The sequence below is a fragment of the Silurus meridionalis genome, chromosome 12, assembly GCF_014805685.1.
Source record: "Silurus meridionalis isolate SWU-2019-XX chromosome 12, ASM1480568v1, whole genome shotgun sequence".
NCBI classification, from domain to species: Eukaryota; Metazoa; Chordata; class Actinopteri; order Siluriformes; family Siluridae; genus Silurus; species Silurus meridionalis.
Genome location: NC_060895.1, coordinates 24,349,324 through 24,366,981, shown reverse-complemented (window position 1 = coordinate 24,366,981; position 17,658 = coordinate 24,349,324). Strand labels below are relative to the sequence as shown.

General features: G+C 41.1%; 2 protein-coding genes across 2 annotated transcripts; one reads left to right on the top strand and one right to left on the bottom strand.

Annotated features, from left to right (window-relative positions):
- Positions 1-84: 84 nt before the first annotated feature.
- tekt1 (tektin 1) lies at positions 85-6,560 on the top strand. The gene is made up of 8 exons (XM_046863229.1): positions 85-211; positions 1,209-1,402; positions 1,546-1,711; positions 2,486-2,614; positions 2,707-2,853; positions 4,854-5,079; positions 5,200-5,396; positions 6,299-6,560. The coding sequence occupies exons 2-8, from the start codon at positions 1,213-1,215 to the stop codon at positions 6,456-6,458; spliced, it is 1,215 nt and encodes a 404-aa protein (XP_046719185.1). The 5' UTR covers positions 85-211; positions 1,209-1,212; the 3' UTR covers positions 6,459-6,560.
- A 3,450-nt stretch (positions 6,561-10,010) lies between these two features.
- LOC124394785 lies at positions 10,011-16,904 on the bottom strand. Its single transcript, XM_046863225.1, has 2 exons — positions 16,632-16,904; positions 10,011-14,505 (listed from the first exon to the last, which is right to left on the bottom strand). Exons 1-2 carry the CDS (start codon positions 16,684-16,686, stop codon positions 11,618-11,620), a joined length of 2,943 nt encoding a protein of 980 aa, XP_046719181.1. The 5' UTR covers positions 16,687-16,904; the 3' UTR covers positions 10,011-11,617.
- Between the last annotated feature and the right edge of the window lie 754 nt (positions 16,905-17,658).

The window sequence follows — 17,658 nt, the reverse complement described above, 5'->3', positions numbered from 1 at the left end:
AATAAATAAAGAGGGGTTTCGCTGGCCGTAGCCCCGCCCCATCCGCGTTAATTTACACCAGTTTCCATAGCAGCAGTTTTGTTGTCCCGCCCCTTCCCGGAACTGACAGTGACGTTGCTACGGCAACCGTTTGTTTTCTGGGTGGAAAGTTAATGTCGGCTGTGTATCTCAGGAATTAAACTTCTTTTACCCTCTGAAATCATCCAGAAAGGTGAGTTTAATCTCATAAGCCTGTTAATATAATGTCATTTTGTGTATTTCGTCATTTTTAAATAAATTAAAATAATACATTTATTACAAGATTTGATCGAAGTGTGCAGGCAGGACCCCCTGCTCAGACTACCATCAATCAGACCCGGAAGTAATTTAGAGCTAATTATAGTTATGATTATTATTGTTGATATCGTACAGTGATTATTAATTAAAATTATTATATAAAAACATTTTGGAATGTTGCTCTACATCTAAAATCAGGAATAAACATTGTTTTATTGATTTAAAAATATTATTATTATTATTATTATTATTATTATTATTATTATTATTTACTACTTTCAATATAATCTTGTATCTGAAATCAATGAAACTCAATCATTCAGATTTTTTGTCACCTATTAAAATTAATCCGAATATAAAATGAATATTTTCTAATTGAAATTAAACTCTGATCAATCTTTAAATCCTTTTGCTTCTTCTTTTCTTATCAGATTTCTTGATTACAATATCATAAACATGAAAATAGCCATAAATCATAATAATATTTAGAAAAAATGAGTTTGAGCTGGAGATTATTATTATTATTATTATTATTATTATTATTATTATTATTATTATTATTATTATTATTATTAAAAGCTCAATTGCAAAAAAGATGGGACACTGTGGCACATCATGAAGGGAAAAATGTAACGCAGTAAACCCAGGACTGTTGAGCAGGTCGAATGGTGTAGATGCTACACAGTGGGAAACATGAGCCTTGTTCTTTATGTTCTTTATGTTCAGTCGTGAATAAAATATGGGTTTATCAGATTTGCAACTCAGAACTGTTATTTTACATCGAACTTTGTTTGGAATTGGGGTTTTATTATTATTATTATTATTATTATTATTATTATTATTATTATTATTATTATTATTATTGTGTTATTTCTGGACCTTCTAACTTCTTGGTCACTGCTTATCTCAGATCTTTTTTATTTATTTTACAGTATAATGTCTCAGTTATTAAAAGCACCTCCTAAGTTCCTGCCTTCTGAGTGGAAATATGTGAACCACGTGCTCTTCAGGAGCGCGGAGGCCGAGCAAGAAAGCTCGGAGAGACTCACGGCTGAGTGTAAGAGGCTGATCGAGGAGACCGAGAAGTCGGTGAGACGCATGCAGCAGGAGGCCAAAAACCAGCTGGGTAACTGTGCCATTAAAGCAGTCAAAGATTTCTTTTAGTATAGAACTGCTGGCTGATACCATCTGATTGTGTGTGTGTGTGTGTGTGTGTGTGTGTGTGTGTGTGTGTGTGTGTGTGTGTGTGTGTGTGTGTGTTGATCTCAGAGCAGAGAATCAAAGATGTTAAGTTCTGGAGGCAGGAGTTGGAGCAGAAACTGCACGAGATGGTGCAGGAGATCGAGCTGCTCCTGACCGTTAAGAACCGAGTAGAGAGATCTCTGGCGAGTTGCTCCGAGCCTCTCCAGGTCACTCTGGACTGTCTGAACGAGAGGTGAGACGTTAATGGAACTCGCAAGAAACATTGTTTTAGGGAAAAGTTCTTTGCAAAAGGTTACTTATGACACTCGTTGTGACAGTCTTTTTTCTAAGAACCAGTTTTTAGATCTTTGAGGAACTTTTCTGGCAGTATTATTATTTTAAGACTTGCACAGTGGCTGTGAAGAGTTTGAGTTTATGGTTTTTGAGACACATGCGTGTTACTTTCGTTTCTATGCAACAAATTCAGCAAAAGACAAAAACACACAAGAATTGAACAGTGAATGAATGGAAGAAAGTAAATGGTAAATTTTAGGTAAATGGAATCCTGAACCAACATGGCTCCCGTTCCACACTTCAACACCATACAGTTCCGTCTGGACTGTGGCTCATCAGAACCGACTTCAAGACGATGATCAGAAGCACACGTCTGAGTTCTGTAAGTCTTATTTATCTATTATGGAACGAGCTGCACAGTCACCACACCTCAATCCTACTGAACTGCTCTGAGATCAACTGCATCACAAGAAAGAAAAAAAATGTCCAACTAGTGAAGAACATCTGTGGAGAGTTTTATAAGAGGCACAGCAGAGTGTTTCAGCTGAATGTCTGGAGAAACGAATTGTCCGAATGTGAAAAGCCGTTCTTCATGCTGAGGCAGGATTTTATGGAAATAAAGTCTGGACAGTTTCTAGATTTGTTTGGTGAAAGGAACATGCATGTGTCTCTCAAAAAACCATAAAAGAGTTGTACACCCTGAGATTGCTGAAACCTGTTGAGGGTTCCTCAGGCAGAAGCGAGTGGCGATAGACCTGGTCGATGATGAGGTGGAGAAGGAGCTTTTGAAGGAGAAGGACGTGATCGAAGGAGTGATGACTCTCCTGCAGCGCACTCTGGAGCAGGTCACCGAGCAGATCAGGTGAACATGAACAAACTTCACAGTCTTGTGTGCAAAAGCCGAATAAAGAATCTATCTGTATTTCAGTGTTTGCTCATTCGCACTCTCTCCAGACTCAGCCGCTCTGCCAAATACTACCTGGAGAAAGATCTGCGTGATAAATTTCAGGCCGAACGCATCGATGATTTCTGCTCCCTGCTCAGCAGCACCACGGAGAGCGCTGACTATCCGTCCGGAGTGGGACAGAACACTGACATAGGGTAAAGACATCATCCTGTAGAGCAGAGGATGTTATTTAAGAAACACCTGCTCTTGGCTTTATTGTATAATCAGTGGTGGATGAAGTAAAAAGAGAGTTGAGTTAAAGTGGATCCACTTGGGTAAAATGTGACTCCATTAAACGCAAAAGTGCTCCTTTTAAACTTTAAGTAAAAATACAAAAACATTCGCCTTTAAATGTATTAATTTATCCAAAGTAGTGATTTATTATAACTATAATGTTCCTATGATCATTTTTATCACAAGACTCTTTACTTAATCACCTCAGTTTATGTGTAAAGACTCGAATGTGACTCTCAGCACACTGATCTATTAATAGAATGATATTAATGACTCAAACACAAGTAACAGTAAATGGCGAGGTTTTGACTCTGGTTTCGTTTTTAAAGGGGAATTGTACATGTACTGTAGTGTAAACATAACAAAAATTGTAAATTACTTGTCATAAATGTTTTATTTACTATTATTCATTTAAAGTAGTAAATAAAACATTTATGACAAGTAATTCACAAGAAGCCGCGGCTTCTCGACAACTATTAGATTTTTCTCTTAGTCTGGTTCCAAATAAAAAGTCGTGAACTAACGAGGTCACGAGTGTCGAGGTTCCACTGCACTGTCACGTGTGTGGTGGTGAGTTCGAGTCTGGAGTTTCTTCATCATTTATTCCTCTCTAAATGTTCTGCTTGATGTTGAACTGATGCTGAACTGTATGTCGGTGATCAGTAGATACACCAAGCGCCGATCAGAACACGTGTAAAACAGAGCGTGCGCTCGATCCTGATTGGTGACTCGCTGCGTGTTTCACCAGTTACGTTTTTATCCTCAAAATAAAAAGAAACGACTGATTTCACTAAATGTAGTCGAGTAAAAAGTCAAATATTTGACTTTGAAATGTAGTGAAGTTTCAGTAAAAGTGAGGTAGAGAATAAAACTGTATATGTTAATGTTTGAGCTTTTATTGCTAGTTGTTGTTTTTTATATTTTATGTAGTTTTTGTCGCATTCGTGAATCTGATTGTGTATGTGTAGCATTATGTGCGTCATTCAGGGTTGATATGAATGTTCAATGAATAATTACATTTTATTTTTTATATCGTTTGTATGGACTTTGTCTCAAAGCAGAAATAAATAGATGACAATTATACATTTTCATTGTTGTTGAGGTTATGAACTGTTCAGTGATTTATATTATACATTTATAGCATTTATTAAACGCTCTTATCCAGAGCAACCTACATTGCCTCACTTCTGAGCAGTTAAGAGTTAAGGGCCTTGCTCAGGGGCCCAGCAGTGGCTGCATGGTGGTGGTGAACTTATGACCTTGCAATCAGAAGTTCAACATCTTAACCACTGAGCTCACACTTTCACACAAATCCCTACATGGCAACTGTAGTAAAGCATGGATTTTTTGAGTTAAACCCTCCACAGTAACCTCATGGATCTTCAAACAGGTCATGTCGAGAACATCTTGAATGATTTCTAATTAAAAAGAACTCCATCCAGAGGTGGAATCGGGTGTTCCATTGCTCCTGTTCTTTCCTTCTCGATTCTCGGATTGTCCCGATTCATCCCGACACCTTACCTCTGGATGGAGTTCTCTTCACATGTAGACCACTCTGTGTGAGGAGGGTTCCACATAAACAGCCTTAAGATCCATGAAGCTACTGAGCAACTCAAAAACTTTGAGGATGGATTTGGACCGTAATTGATATCAACAGTCTGCTACATTGTGCTCAGGACCACAAGTTGCCTGAGCAGTTCTGTATTTAAGCGTCCATCACTGAACACCTCAACAGTGATGGAACTGTAATGAATGGACTTTAGGTGTTGAAGATAAAATTCTCTAAAGGCTTCTTTCTCAGAAAGTTTTCATAATGAAGAACAAACTTGAACTAAAGATGCTTCGAGACCATGTCCATCAGTAAAATCGCTGTACAAAAAAAAGATTCATTGAATTGAATAAAAATACCCTCGTTTTCCAGACTTGCCGTAACCCCTGAGGAATGGGAGACGTTCTCCGACGTGAACATCACCCAGGCAGAGAAGGAGAGGAGCAGCTCGTCGTCTCTGCGGGCTCTGGTGGAGAACCTGCTGGTGCAGACGGCGGCAGACATGCGCAGACAGCACGAGACCACCGGCTCAGCCCTGGCGCTGCGCATACAGGAGACCAGAAACGCTAAGGCCGAGCTGGAAGATCAGCTGTTCAAGGTGCACTTTCATTCTAACTTAGGGTTCATTAGCCATAAGTCAATCCTTTTATATGCGACATACGTTTCGTGAATGAAAGAATAACCGACAGTCCCGTGTCCCGTATCCTGTCTGTTAAAGCTGCTCGAGGAAATCGCGAGCCAGGAACAGAACCTCGACGCTCTGAAAAGGGCCGTGGCGGATAAAGAACTGCCACTGAAGGTGGCGCAGATGCGGCTGCAAACGCGCAGTCAGCGGCCCAGAGTGGAGCTGTGCAACGATCACGCCCACACGAGGTTGCTCTCTGAAGTGCAACAGCTCACGGACCACATCTCCAGGTGAAAACACTGACACTTTTACTCTTCAACTCAATCCATCTTTATTCGTATTGCGCTTTTAACAATGGACACAATGCAGCTTTCCACAGATAATGTGGTGATAAAGAATGAATAAGATTGTTCTTTAGAAGTGTAAGTCTGTCCCTAATGAGCAAACAGGTGGCGACTGCGGTGAGGAAAAACTCCCCGAGTCGATTTAATGCTGGTGGAGGTCATTTCAGTTCATCCCAGTGATGCAAATCTTTTCATTCTGTTCACCAAAATATCAGATGAAACTCTTTCACTGATCATGTGACCCAACAGCACATAAGCCTTATTTTACTCGACTTTCTAAACGCACTGTCACCCCCTCTCTAAATGTGGCATGATTGCACTATATTAGAGTCTGTAGACACCTGTGCTTTTTAAACATCTCTAGTTTGAGCAACTCTGTTTTAGAAGGTATCTTTCTGGATTTTAAATTAGGTTCAGGACCACACAGCAGGCGAAGGTGTTGCTTCTATAGTAACACCTCATTCAGAGGAACCTCTCAAACTACCTCCGTGCCTGGAACGCTAATTTCCCTTAGTTATTAACGTAGCCTAATTATTAGACAGACAGACAGACAGACAGACAGACAGACAGACAGACAGACAGACAGACAGACAGGCAGATAGATAGATAGATAGATAGATAGATAGATAGATAGATAGATAGATAGATAGATAGATAGATAGATAGATAGATAGATAGATACATAGAACGAATAAGTACCGAGGTATTACTGAAAATTTTCTTTTAAACTCCACGTCACGCCACTGTTCCAAAAAACAGCACCCCCTAGTGTTTTATTGACTGTTTCCTTGTATGAAGTAAATTGCTATCCCTAAACCCTCACACTCACTCTATACGTTTTCGTGCAGGCTGAAAGATGGTCTGTCCGAGTCAGAGATGGCGATCCGAGCCCTGACCAGAAGCCAACTGCTCCTCGAGGAGGAGATCCAGATCAAATCAAACTCTCTGTACATAGACGAAGTGATCTGCACTCAGCTCCGTCAGCCGATCACCATTCACGACTTCTGACGGAATCATACAATTGTCTAGAAAAACGAATGGTTTAAGATGAGTGCACCGGTCTTGCCCATGTCTAAAGTATAATAAAGTCTTACTGTAGGATAAAAATTTGATGTTGGTGTGAAAAGTGATGGGTATTGATGGGGTTTTAAATCAAATGTTCTCAGTCTTTCAGCAAAACGGCTTTTGGATATCAGATGATGAGAGGTCATGGTGACTTAGAGTACTTGAGCTCTAAATGAACAAGTGGTCTGGAAAGAGATAACACCAGCTCCAGCACTTCATCCTCCTCAGCCTGCTCGTATCTGATTGAGATTTAGACAGAAAAAGCTCTTAGCATTCAGCACACATTCTCCGTTCATGGTGTTTAGGCCAAAAATACCATATAACACATTTTGAGAAGAAACTTCATACATCATCTGCATCTCAGCCTTTTGCTTCACTCTGGGCGGAGCTCAGTCTCACACGTTAAAAATATTACCACTTCTTTCTTTTAACATTTTTATTTAGAGCATCATAATAGACTGTATATTAATTTATTGGGAGAAAAACAGGTAGTTCTATGTGAACTTAGACATTGTGCACCCCCATATAACCAAAATGGTACATTCCTCATTTCATAACAGCTCTGTGAAGATTCAACTGTGAGATTGGAAGTCGAATCAGGATCCTCCTATCAAACATCGAATCTTCCACTATATGAGGCCATGAATCCCGTCAAGGTCCCGACAAACAGTTTTGTCAACAGTTAATCGGATCCAAAAATAACAGTTAAATCAATCAGAAATACGGGTCATTTTGAGCCCCTTTTTTGAAGGATGGTGTCACAATATCAACACTAAACCTTTTACCATACAATGGGCATTAATTATAAATTCATGAGTGTCGTCTTCTTCTTCTTTCATCTTCTCCCATTAGGGGGCGCCACAGCGGATCATCCGTCTCCACAACCCCCTGTACTCCACATCTGCCTGTCACCCCAACTACCTGCATGTCTTCCTTCAACACATCCATGAACCTCCTCCTTGGCCTTTCTCTTTTCCTCCTTCCTGGGGGCTCCATCCTCAGCATTCTCCTACTGATATACCCATGTCCCTCCTCTGCACATGTCCAAACCATCTCAATCTCACCTCCCTCACCTTGTCTCTAAAACGTCCTACATGTGCTGTCCCACTGATAAACTTGTTTCTAATCCTGTCCATCGTCATCACTCCCAATGAACATCTCAACATCTTCAGCTCTGCTACCTCCAGCTCCACCTCCTGTCTTTTACTCAATGCCACTGTCTCTAAACCATCCAACATCTCAGGTCTCACCACAGTCCTATACACTTTCCCTTTCACTCTAACAGATACTCTTCCATCACAAATCACTCCTGCTATCACTCTTCTTCACCCACTCCACCCTGCCTGCACTCTTTTCTTCACTTCTCTAACACACTCTCCATTACTTTGCACTGTTGACCCCAGGTACCTGAACTCCTCCACCTTCTCCACCTCTTCTCCCTGTAACCGCACCCCTCCACTGCCCTCCCTCTCATTCACACACATGTACTCTGTCTTACTCCTACTGACTTTCATTCCCCTTCTCTCCAGCACGTACCTCCACCTCTCCAGGCTCTTCTCCACCTACTCCCTACTCTCACCATAAATCACAATATCATCCACAAACATCATAGTCCACGGAGACTCCTGTCTGACCTCGTCCTTCAACCTGTCCATTACCACTGCAAACAGGAAAAGGCTCAGAGCTGATCCTTGATGCAGTCCAACCTCCACCTTGAACCAGTCTGTCGTTCCTACTGCACACTTCACTGCTGTCACACTGTCCTCATACATGTCCTGCACCACCCTCACATACTTCTCTGACACACCAGACTTCCTCATACAATACCACAACTCCTCTCTCCACCCTGTCGTACACTTTCTCTAAATCCACAAACACACAATGCAATTTCTTCTGACCTTCTCTATACTTCTCCATCAACATTCTCAAAGCAAATAATGCATCTGTGGTGCTCTTCCTCGGCATGAAACCATACTGTTGCTTACAGATGGTCACCTCTTCTCTCAGCCTGGCTTCCACTACTCTTTCCCATAACTTCATGGTGTGACTGATCAACGTAATTCCCCTGTAGTTACTGCAGGTCTGCACATCTCCCTTATTCTTTAAGATCGGTACAGTAAAACCCCGTTGGACGAGCATAATTCGTTCTTGAAAATTGCTCGTAACCTTCTTGGTTTCCATGGTAATTCTATTTACTTTCGTTTTCACAGCACCATCACTGATTTTGTTGGGAGACATTTTTAAAGATTTCTAGTGAAATAAAAATATAAAACTAAAAAAAGTTATGTTTTTGCTAGACTGAACGAGAGCGACCGAGTGATACGTCACCAACTAAGCGACTGATGCTTCCCTCCGGCAAAAACGGGGAACCGGCAGTGTGGGTTTGTTCGTGCCTTTGAAATTTGCTCGTGAAATAGGGTAAAATTTTGCAAATAAGGTCGCTCGTATCGCCGTTTGCTTATATAATTAGTTGCTCGTACAACAGGGTTTTACTGTACCAGCACACTCCTTCTCCATTCCTCAGGCATCCTCTCACCTTCCAGAATCTTGTTAAACAATCTGGTTAAAAAATCCACTGCATCTTTCCTAAACATCTCCATGCTTCTACCGGTATGTCATCTGGTCCAACCGACTTTCCACTCTTCATCCTCTTCCTCCTTACTAATCCTATCCACTTCCTGCTTCACCATTTCCATCTCCATCCTTTATTACTCTAACCTGCAGCACATCCTTCCCAGCTCGGTTCCTCTGCCTGGCCAATCGCTACAAATCCTTTTCTCCTTCCTTAGTGTTCAACTTCTCCTACAGCTCCTCATATGCCTTTTTCTTGGCTTTCACCACATCCCTCTTCACCTGCTGCCGCATCTCCTTGTACACCTGTCTACTTTTCTCATCACTCTGTCGATCCCAATTCTGTTTCTCCAACCTCTTTCTCCTTCTGCTCTCCTGCACTTCCTCATTCCACCACCACATCTCTTTGTCTTCCTTTCTATTTTCAGATGTTACACCAAGTACCTTTCTAGCTGCCTCCCTCATTACTCCTGCAGTAGTTTCCCAATCATCCAGCACTTCACCACCACCGAGCTCCTGTCTGACCTCTTCCCTGAACCTCACACTACAGTCTTCCTCCTTCAGTTTCCACCATCTTATTCTTCTTTCAGTCCTTACTCTCCTCCTCTTCTTCTTCACCTCCAAAACCATCCTACAGACCACCATCCGATGCTGTCTAGCTACACTGTCCCCTGCCAACACCTTACAGTCTCCAATCTCCTTCAGGTTGCATCTCCTGCATAGAACATTGTCCACCTGTGTGCACCTTCCTCCACTCTTATACGTCACCATATGCTCCTCCGTCTTCTTAAAAAAAGTGTTCACCACTGCCATTTCCATCCTTTTAGCAAAATCTACCACCATCTGCCCTTCCATATTCCTCTCCTTAAAACCATACCTACCCATCACCTCCTCATCACCTCTGTTCCCTTCACCAACATGCCCATTAAAGTCTGCCCCAATCACCAATCGTTCTTTCCTAGGTACACCATCTACCACTTCATCTAATTCACTCCAGAATTTTTTCTTCTCCTCCATCTTACAGCCAACTTGTGGAACATAAATTCATGAGTGTAATATGAGGAATTCATCAAATATCGATGCTTAAAACGTACATTATTTACATTAACATTTATTGATAAAATCACACCTTATGAGGCATTTTAAGCCCTTTATGCATTCTTGGTTAAAGCATTATAAATGTTTTAGATTTAAATAAACTTAGTTTAATCTGTGAAAAAATGCAGAGAGTCATTTATGAATTTTGTGACACATGCAGGTTTTTTCTTTGCAACAAACTTTGGGTAAAAGGCAAAAATCAAGAATTAAACAGTGAACGAGTGAATGGGAGATTTGTGTCTCTACCAGAAGAACTTGTGTGAGACGGTGAACAGGAGAGAAGATGTGATCAGACTCCCTCACCCCCACACTCACACATGGAGGTGGAAGATTAATGGTTTGGGGTTGTTTTGGAGCAGTGAAGGTTCCGACCCAACATGGCTCCTGTTCCACACTTCAACACCATACAGTTCCGTCTGGACTGCGGCTCATCAGAACCGACTTCACTGTACAACAAGACGATGATCAGAAGCGCACGTCTGAGTTCTGTAAGTCTTATTTATCTATTATGGAACGAGCTGCACAGTCACCACACCTCAATCCTACTGAACTGCTCTGAGATGAAGAAATCTCCAACTAGTGAGGAACATCTTTGGCGAGTTTTACAAAAGGCGAAGTGTTTCAGCTGAATGCTGTTGAATGTTATGTTGATGGCCGTTATAGCTCCACTGCGCTGCTACAACAAACTCCAATACATGTTACAGCGCCAAATACTGGTCATTTATGATTCTGCATTCTACATTCACATATTCACTCAGTTCAAACTCAAGACACAACTAAAGAGAAATATAATTGCAGGTGGACTTGATAGTTTGTATAATCATATTATCACTATAGTTTTATAGTTTTATTCGTTGACAATAATAAGCTTGGAACAGACGTTTGTGTCAAACTTGATTTTGTCAGTAAACCTTTAATGAACAAAACCCAGAAATAATGATTAATGTGTGTGTGTGTGTGTGTTTGTGTGTGTTGTGTTGAAGCTTCTGTAAGCATCGGCTTCCATCAGATCTAAAATAAACCTCTTCCTTGTCCCTATAGTCGTCCCGGTGTCATTAATGATTTGGCGTATTATAATAATGACCATTCGGGCCTTAAAGTGTCTTGTAAATCATCATTGCAAGGGTTTTGTGGACATTACTGGCATCATCAGCATCAACGCTAACGCTAGACTTCAGCTATTTACTCTAGATTAGGCTTAAACATATCAAATAATATTGACAAACAGTAAATATCTGAGGAGTAAAGCTTGTTTTTTAACTCAGGTGGCTGACTAAAGGTCGCTTCAAGGTTGTTGGGCTCTGACATCGCAGGATGTTCAACCTATGATGGATCAATACATGTTTTTTTTTTATCTTTATCCTCAAGGTCATTGTGGGGTCGTTTACGATGTGCCATATTACGGCCTCCCGGGCCTTACATTTGCTGGCGAATCATTGCCATGGTTTTGAAGTTGTTGTCGCGGTTTTCACCATGACGAGGAGACTTGTACTTACATTTATGGTGCTCTGAACGCTAGGTTTTGGCTGCTTAGTAACAGTCTCAGACGTATCATCACTGACCTCTGACACCAAAGGATGATCAACATGTGATGAGTCTATCATCACTGTTTTTGCAGGTGGTTGGCTGACAGGACTTTCATCTTTATGATCATTTGCCATATTATAATAACGACCTCCCGGGCCGAAAGAACTTTCATCTTGATCCTGAAGGTCATCCTGGGGTCGTTCACGATTTGCCACTGTATAATTAAGACCATTCAGTATCTGGCGAATCATAATTGTGGTTTTATGGATGTTACTGGCGTCATCAGCATCACAAGGAGACTTGCGTTGTTCGGTACATGGGACCTCTGTAACGCCCGACTTTAGTTGGCTGTTAGACGGCTTCGGCTCAGACGTATCAACAGTGAGCTTCGAAACTGCAGGATTTTCAACATATGATGAGTCAGACCTTATTTTTGCAGGCGGCTGACTGACAGGACTTTCAACTTTATCCTCAAGGTCATCATGGGGTCGTTTATGATGTGCCACATTATAATAAGGACCTCCCGGGCCGTACATTTGCTGGCGAATCTGCGCCATGGTTTCAAAGTTGTTGTCATCGTTGTCGCCATGACGAGGAGACTTGTACTTACATTTACGGTGCTCTGTTCTAACGCTGGACATCGGCTGGTTAGTAACAGTCTCAGACGTATCACCAATGACCCCAGACATCAGAGAATGTTTGACATATGATGAGTCTATCATAACTGTTTTTGCAGGCGGCTGATTGACAGGACTTTCATCTTTACCCTCAAGGTCATACTGGGGTCGTTTATGATGTGCCATATTATAATAACGACCCTCCGGGCCGAAGGGACTTTCATCTTTATCCTGAAGGTCATCCTGGAGTCGTTCTTGATTTGCCACTGTATAATAAAGACCATTCAGTATCTGGTGAATCATAATTGTGGTTTTATGGACGTTACTGGTGTCATCAGCATCACAAGGAGACTTGCGTTGTTCATTACATGAGAACTTTGTAAAGCTAGACTTTAGTTGGCTGGTAGAAGGCTTTGGCTCAGACGTATCACCAAAAAACGTTAAAATGGCAGGATTTTTTGAATATAATGAGTCAGTCCTTGTTGTTTTTGCAGGCGACTGACTGACAGAACTTTCCTCTTTATCCTCAAGGTCATCCTGGGGTCTTTTACGATGTGCCATATTATAAAAAGGACCTCCCGGGCCATACATTTGCTGGCGAATCTGCGCCATGGTTTCGAAGTTGTTGTCACCGTTTTCACCATGACAAGGAGACTTGTGCTCACATTTATGGTGCTCTGTTCTAACGCTAGGTTTCGGCTGGTTAGTAACAGTCTCAGACGTATCACCACTGACCCCTGACACCAGAGGATAATCAACATGTGATGAGTCTATCATAACTGTTTTTGCAGGTGGTTGATTGACAGGACTTTCACCTTTATGATCAAGGTCATCCTGGGATGGTTCACGATTTGCCATTGAATCACAAAGACCATTCAGTTTCAGGCCATTCATAATCAAGGTTATATGGACGGTACTGGCGTCATCAGCATCACAAGGAGACTTGCGTTGTTCGGTACATGAGAACTTTGTTAAGATGGACTTTAGTTGGTTGATAGAAGGCTTTGGCTCAGACGTATCAACAAAGAACTTAAAAACGGAAGGATTTTTTATATATGATGTGTCAGTCCTTGTTGTTTTTTCAGGCGGCTGACTGACAGGACTTTCATCTTTATCCTCAAGGTCATCGTGGGGTTGTTTACAATGTGCCATATTATAATAAGGACCTCCCAGGCCATACATTTGCTTGCGGATCTGCGCCATGGTTTCGAAGTTGTTGTCATCGTTGTCGCCATGACGAGGAGACTTGCACTTACATTTACGGTGCTCTGTTCTAACGCTAGGTTTCGGCTGGTTAGTAACAGTCTCAGACGTATCATCACTGACAGGACTTTCATCTTTATGATCATTTGCCATATTATAATAACGACCTCCCGGGCCGAAAGAACTTTCATCTTTATCCTGAAGGTCATCCTGGGGTCGTTCACGATTTGCCACTGTATAATTAAGACCATTCAGTATCTGGCGAATCATAATTGTGGTTTTATGGATGTTACTGGCGTCATCAGCATCACAAGGAGACTTGCGTTGTTCGGTACATGGGACCTCTGTAACGCCCGACTTTAGTTGGCTGTTAGACGGCTTCGGCTCAGACGTATCAACAGTGAGCTTCGAAACTGCAGGATTTTCAACATATGACGAGTCAGACCTTATTTTTGCAGGCGGCTGACTGACAGGACTTTCATCTTTATCCTCAAGGTCATCATGGGGTCGTTTACAATGTGCCACATTATAATAAGGACCTCCCGGGCCGTACATTTGCTGGCGAATCTGCGCCATGGTCTCAAAGTTGTTGTCATCGTTGTCGCCATGACGAGGAGACTTGTACTTACATTTACGGTGCTCTGTTCTAACGCTGGACATCGGCTGGTTAGTAACAGTCTCAGACGTATCACCACTGACCCCTGACACAATTGCAGGATGTTTGACATTTGATGAATTGATTCTCGTTGTTTTTGCAGGCGTCACACTGACAGGAGTTTCATCTTCAAGGTCATCCTGGAGTCTTTTTGGCGTATTCATAAAAGGACCTCTCGGGCTGAACATTAGCTGGTAAATCCTCGCCATGGATTTGGATTTGTTGCCATGGTTGTCGCGAGGAGACTTATATTTTCGTTTACGTGAACCTTCTCCAACATGTCCATAGTTTGGGAAATGGCGTATCATAACACGGTTTTCTACGTGAAAGAAAGAAAATGCTGCTCATTAAAAAACATTATCGAACACAAATCTTTCATTCTAATTACAGTGGAACCCACTTATCTCGACCCCGGTTAACTCGACAACCCTATTAAGTCGACATTTTTGAAGTGGCGGGGGGGGGTGTCCGCGTGCCAGGTGGATTCATGACAGATAAACATGTACTGTATGTATTTTTATAGCATGCCTTTATCAAACAAATCATGGCAACGCTGTTGTGTAAAAAACCCCTTCAAAAACACGTGCATGCACATTCTTATTTATTAACGCACATCATGTACATAAAGAAATTTTAAGCACATTAATATACTGCCGCCATATTGATTTTTGTTTATCTCGATCATCGGTTATCTCGATGCTTTTTGGCGACCCCCTAGGACATCGACATAACCGGGTTCCACTGTATATAGAGTTGTAAAAATAAAATTCACAAACTGAAGCAGCTCAAGCAAATATTTTGACTCTATAATCTAAATATATATAACTGCATTTCGTTGCTGTGTACCTGTACAATGCAATGACAAAGTTCTATCTATCTATCTATCTATCTATCTATCTATCTATCTATCTATCTATCTATCTATCTATCTATCTATCTATCTATCTATCTATCTATCTATCATCTCTACACTGTAAAATAATAATTTGCTATTACTTAAAATTGTTTACTTAAGTGATTTTAAAATGATAACTTTATTATAAATTACTCACATTGACACACTGACTAAATCACCCAATAAACATTTTTGCCTCATCATATACAGTCAAATGGGGTAAAAAGTTATTGCCATGTAACTGGATATGGATATAATTTCCCCTCCTCCTGAAACAATACAGACTTTAGATATAATAGGCAAAAAGCAGAGGTGGCAAAAGTACACACATCCTTCACTTAAGTAGTAGATACTCAGGTTTTAAAAACTCTGGTAAAAGTTGAAGTTCTGACTGCACTTTTATACTCGAGTAAAGTAAAGAAGTTTGGGCTCCGACATGTTCAGTAAAAAAGTACTCATCGTGTTTCCACACGGACGGTTAATGAGGTGATACCGGAGAAACTGTACCTCTTCTAAATGTCATACTGATTCAATTAACAGAATGCCTTTCATCATCATCTACATTTGGATAATCTGAATCTAATCTGCGTAAGGCGGCACTTTTCAACATGCGGTCTGTGAATAACAAGGCGTGATCCTATTGGATTTCATCATCGCAGGAAAACTCCACCTGGTGCGTTTAACGGAAACATGGCACAAACATGAGATGTTCGTTGGGAGTGACGAAGATGGACAAGATTAGAAATGAGTTTAATAGTGGGACAGTGCATGTAGGATGTTTTGAAGACAAGGTGAGGGAGGTGAGATTGAGATGGTTTGGACATGTGCAGAGGGACATGGGGTATATCAGTAGGAGAATGCTGAGGATGGAGCCACCAGGAAGGAGGAAAAGAGGAAGACCAAAGAGGAGGTTTATGGATGTGGTGAGGGAAGACATGCAGGTAGTTGGTGTGAAAGAGGCAGATGTAGAGGACAGGGGGGTATGGAGACGGATGATCCGCTGTGGCGCCCCCTAATGGGAGAAGCCGAAAGAGCAAGAAGAAGTAGAAGAAGAGGATGGCACAAACAGTCTGATGGAATCTTTTTTAATAAACTTACCCCCACTGGCTACAGATTGTTGATGTCCAACCAAAAAAAAAAAGAACTCCTTCTTTTATTCTTCAGATTTGTCATGTTGAGTTTGTTTTTTTATACCGGAGTAAATAAGAAGGTCGTGAATAAATGTGTTGCGGTTTTTCAATGGTTTTAATTTCGCCTCTTTTATATTTATTTATTTATTTATTTATCTCTATTTTTAATAATTAAAAAAAAAATCTGGTCAAACAGAAATTAATAAAATTATTGCCGTTAAAATGGAAAATTTGTCCAAAAAATCAAAGTAGATAAAATACTGATACCAGAAACATCTAAAGAACACGAAGTGTTTGTACTTCATCACTTCCCACCTCTGCTTAGCGCCGGCCCCGGAGGAACCAGACTCATAACGGAACCCGTCCACATCTAGGTGTGTGTGTGTGTGTGTGTGTGTGTGTGTGTGTAATCTCACGTACTCGAATTTCTGCCTTCATCATCAGCTTTTTCAGTATCTAAACTCTTGACAGTCATGATGTAAGATGTGAGGTCTCGAGGAGAGAGAGAGATGTTTCACACATGAACTCTGAAAGTCGGTCTGTTACTGCGCCCCTGCGGCTTTCATACTGGATACCCACTGTGACGTCACTCCGACCCGCTACGTCTTCTAGAGCGCGAGATTGACAGGCGGAATGAAGAAAAGAAAAGAAAAAGAAAAGAAACAAGAAAAGAAAAGAAAAAAAAACGAGGAGCCACGCGGAGAACAGAAACATGGGCGCCGACCTGAATTCACGTGAAGCACTGATGATGTTCAGGCTCCTGGTGTAAACACCGAGTTGATTTAATCCGAATTCAACTCGTTTCTCTGTTCGGTTTGTAAAAGATTGATTTTACCTTATAACAACAACAATAATAATAATAATAATAATACTAATAAGAGTATTATTTGTTTAATAATGCTGAATAAACGCATTTTTCACTGCTGTTTATTCCCTCCGAATAGACACATTTCACTCCGCATTAAAGCTCCAAAAAAAAAGCGGAAAGGAATCCGGATTTATTGAACACTTGCACGAGCTTCATGAAGCATTAGAATGTAAACGACACGAACAGGAGCATGTTTTACACATTCAAGAGCAGCTGATGTTGGGATCAGGAGGAGTGTGTGTTGCTGGAGGTGGATCCAGGTCGAGATCATGAAGAGAAAGAAAATCCTCTCCTGCCGCATCTCCTCGTACTTCTGCCTACTTTTCTGTTACTCCCAATTCTATATCAAACATTTACTGACGCTGATACAATTTTATTCTGCCAACATTTTTATTAAAATATAGTGTCATTACTTTTACTACCAATGTATTTTTTACACATTTTTTTTTTACAAACAGTCTCTCCCAAGCCATTTAGATCTTCCTGAAGACAGAAATGTCCCAGTGCGTGGAAAACATCAGCATGGAATCTCCTTTAGTGACGGCTAGAGATTTTACCAGCAAATTCACATCAATGGTG

What these genes read in the sequence shown, in the direction of transcription:
- tekt1 (XM_046863229.1), top strand. Translation starts at nt 1,213, where the DNA reads ATGTCTCAGTTATTAAAAGCACCTCCTAAGTTCCTGCCTTCTGAGTGG. An exon ending in GGACAGAACACTGACATAGG is followed by an intron (nt 2,854 to 4,853) that starts GTAAAGACATCA and finishes CTCGTTTTCCAG; the next exon opens with ACTTGCCGTAACCCCTGAGG. An exon ending in TGGAAGATCAGCTGTTCAAG is followed by an intron (nt 5,080 to 5,199) that starts GTGCACTTTCAT and finishes TGTCTGTTAAAG; the next exon opens with CTGCTCGAGGAAATCGCGAG.
- LOC124394785 (XM_046863225.1), bottom strand. Translation starts at nt 16,686, where the DNA reads ATGACTGTCAAGAGTTTAGATACTGAAAAAGCTGATGATGAAGGCAGA. An exon ending in TGATGAAGGCAGAAATTCGA is followed by an intron (nt 14,506 to 16,631) that starts GTACGTGAGATT and finishes TCTTTCACGTAG; the next exon opens with AAAACCGTGTTATGATACGC.